Source organism: Alligator sinensis, unplaced genomic scaffold, assembly GCF_000455745.1.
Source record: "Alligator sinensis unplaced genomic scaffold, ASM45574v1 scaffold1065_1, whole genome shotgun sequence".
Lineage (NCBI taxonomy): Eukaryota > Metazoa > Chordata > Crocodylia > Alligatoridae > Alligator > Alligator sinensis.
This window is the reverse complement of record NW_005842812.1, coordinates 603,932-606,871: the sequence shown is the minus strand read 5'-3', so window position 1 is coordinate 606,871 and position 2,940 is coordinate 603,932. Positions and strand designations below refer to the sequence as shown.

General features: G+C 68.4%; 1 protein-coding gene across 1 annotated transcript in view; it reads left to right on the top strand.

Annotated features, from left to right (window-relative positions):
• Nucleotides 1-2,934, top strand: part of BAZ2A (bromodomain adjacent to zinc finger domain 2A) — an 11,000-nt gene extending 8,066 nt beyond the window's left edge. Inside the window, exons 19-27 of the mRNA XM_025191376.1 lie at nt 60-72; nt 263-442; nt 543-685; nt 961-1,244; nt 1,480-1,612; nt 1,709-1,855; nt 1,970-2,199; nt 2,396-2,539; nt 2,701-2,934. Coding sequence (XP_025047161.1) covers nt 60-72; nt 263-442; nt 543-685; nt 961-1,244; nt 1,480-1,612; nt 1,709-1,855; nt 1,970-2,199; nt 2,396-2,539; nt 2,701-2,872 — 1,446 coding nt within the window. The 3' untranslated portion in view covers nt 2,873-2,934. The remainder of the gene's footprint in view (nt 1-59; nt 73-262; nt 443-542; nt 686-960; nt 1,245-1,479; nt 1,613-1,708; nt 1,856-1,969; nt 2,200-2,395; nt 2,540-2,700) is intronic.
• Nucleotides 2,935-2,940: the final 6 nt, after the last annotated feature.

The window sequence follows — 2,940 nt, the reverse complement described above, 5'->3', positions numbered from 1 at the left end:
CCCCCCCCCCATCTTCCTCCCTATGCACACTGGGGACCCCCCAGGCCTCCTCCCCACAGCCCCCACCACCAGGTGTGACTTGCCACGTGCCTAGAGCATGCTGCACCCATCTGGCAGATGAGGAGTCTAGTTTGGAGGTGCAAGCTCCCAGCCCTTCCTCCCCGTCCCCCTGCCTGAACTCCTGGGTTCCTAGAGGGCAGCGGAGCATCCCCTTCCCCTTGGTGGCAGGCACCAGGAGGCAGTGCTGTGCCTGGGCACTGAGGTGTTCCTCCCACGCCCCCCGCAGAGATGCAGAGTGGCTGGTGGTGGCTGCGGGAGCCCGAGGAGCTGGAGGCAGTGGCACGGGCCCTGCACCCCCGCGGCATCCGCGAGAAGGTGCTGCACAAGCACTTGGCCAAGCACAAGGACTTCCTGCGTGAGGTCTGCCAGCGCCCCCCCACTGGTGAGGACCCCTGGCCCCAGGGAGGGGGTGGGCAGGAGGCAAGGGCCGGCTCCCCATGCTAACTTCCCTCCCCTCCCCTCCATACCTCTCCACCGCCCAGACCCCATCTTCCAGGCAGGCACAAGCCCTGCGGCCCCCGCAGGCTGGTCAGCAATGGAGCAGGCTTTTGAGGTGGACCTGGCCGTGCTGCGGGGGGTGGAGGAGCTGGAGCAGCGGGTGCTACAGGCCGACCTGCAGATCCGGGTAGGTGCTGCAGCAGTGGGGTGGGGGGGAGTGTTCGCTGGAGCCAGGTCAAGGGAATGGGGTCCCTGGAGCCAGGGGAGTGGCGTGCGGGAGCGTCGGGGGGGGGGGGGGGGGGGGGGCGCTCCAGAACCAGGGGAGATCTCTAGGCACCAGCAGCAGACCCTCCACACCCCATGGGACAGGGGGGCAGTCTCTGCACCACCCTAGAGCTGGCTTGTGAGGGCTCTGCTGCCTGCGGGGGCAGCCCCTCAGCTAAGACCCTGCCCCCCCCCCAGGGCTGGATGTGCCCGAGCCCGGACTCTGTGCGGGGCGACCTGCAGTACTGCGAGCACAAGGCGGAGGCGCTGGAGGAGCTGGGGGGCCGGGGCCGGCGGGAGGGACCGGTGCCGCGGCGCGAGGCCTCCAACCCACTGGACCTGGCTGTGCTGCGCCTCGGCGCCCTGGAGCAGAACGTGGAGCGGCGCTACCTGAAGGAGCCGCTCTGGGCCCCCCACGACGTGGTGCTGGAGAAGGCGCTGCTCACTGGGCCCCTAGGCTCTGACCTGGGCGGCACCGAAATGTGAGTGCCCCCCCCTTGCCCATAGCCGGACTCCTGGGTTCTTCTCCCCTCGCTGTGAAGGGGAGGGGTATCCGCTGGGGTCTCGGGGTCTCGCTCCCCAACGCGTGCTTCAGTTTCCCCCTCTGCACGAGCTGGGCAGCAGCTGCCTTCTGCTAGGGGTTGGGGACGGGTTCATGAGTGTGAGAACAGCCCCCTACCCCCCAGCACCTCTGAGTCCTACAACCCCTCCCCACAGCGCGTACGAGATCACGCCCCGCATGCGGACGTGGCGCCAGACACTGGAGCGGTGCCGGAGCGCGGCCCAGGTTTCGCTCTGCATCTGCCAGCTGGAGAAGTCCATAGCCTGGGAGAAGTCCGTCAACAAAGTGGTGAGTGGGGGGGAGCTGGGGGGAGGCACCAGGGTCCGGGGAAGCTCCAAGATCCAAAATCCTGAGCTGGCCTGGCCCCTGGCCCCTGCCCCACAGACCTGCCTCGTTTGCCGGCGGGGGGATGATGACGAGCACCTGCTGCTGTGCGATGGCTGCGACCGCGGCTGCCACCTCTACTGCCACCAGCCCAAGATGGCAGCTGTGCCCGAGGGCGACTGGTTCTGCTCCATCTGCTTGGCCCAGGTATGACCCCATCTCTCCCCAGTGCCCACCCCGGCCCCCCTCTGGTTTCCCCAACCCCTGCGGATTGGGGCGAAAGGAGCATGGGGCCATGACACTGCCCCACTGCACCTGCAGGCCTCGGGTGAATACCCACCGGAGCCCGGCTCCCCGCGGCGGGGCAAGAAGCGGAAACGGGGGCGACTCTTTGGGGGGGGCTTCGCAGAGGAGGATGAGAGCCCCCGGCGCCGAGCAGGGCCACGCCACGACTCCCCGGCCGTGCCCCGCTACTCCGGAGAGGGGCTGTCGCCTGCCAAGCGGAGGAGAGTGTCTCCACGGGGCCAGAGCAGCGACCTGACCTTCTGCGAGTGAGTGTGGGGGGGCTGCAGGTGGGATCCCCTGCGGGGTGGGGAACCTGCCTGCAATGCAGGGAGGGGGCAACATGGGTGGGAGCAAGGGACCTTCTCTGGCCTGGTGCCCCCAGCCAGAGGTAGTATCTCGGGTCTCTGGCCCCTGCCCCCTTGAACCTTGGCCCTGCCTCTGAGCCTTGGCCTTGCCCCCTAGGATCATCCTGATGGAGATGGAGTCCCACGAGGACGCCTGGCCCTTCCTGGAGCCCGTCAACCCCCGCCTGGTGCCCGGCTACCGCAAGATCATCAAGAACCCCATGGACTTTGCCACCATGCGCACGCGGCTGCTTCGAGGCGGGTGAGCACGGGGGGGCAAAGCATCTGCCCCCCGGGGCAGGGGCAGAACTGGGCTGCCCAGGGCTGAGGTCCCAGGGGCAAGAGGGGCACCAGGGAGGAAGGGATGGGGGTCAGGGGCTCAGAGGCAGCTCCCTCTAACCACCCCCCTGCCACCCCTCCCAGGTACATGAGCTCGGAGGAGTTCTTGGCCGACGCACTGCTGGTGTTCGACAACTGCCAGACTTTCAACGAGGACGAGTCGGAGGTGGGCCGCGCCGGGCGCGCCATGCGCCGCTTCTTCGAGAGCCGCTGGGAGGAGTTTTATCAGGGAAAGCAGCTGGCTCCTGCCCTGTGAGGCTCCGCCGGGCCAGGGGTTTTGGGGGAACGCCCCTTGGCCCAGCCGCCCCTCACGCCCTCCAAAAG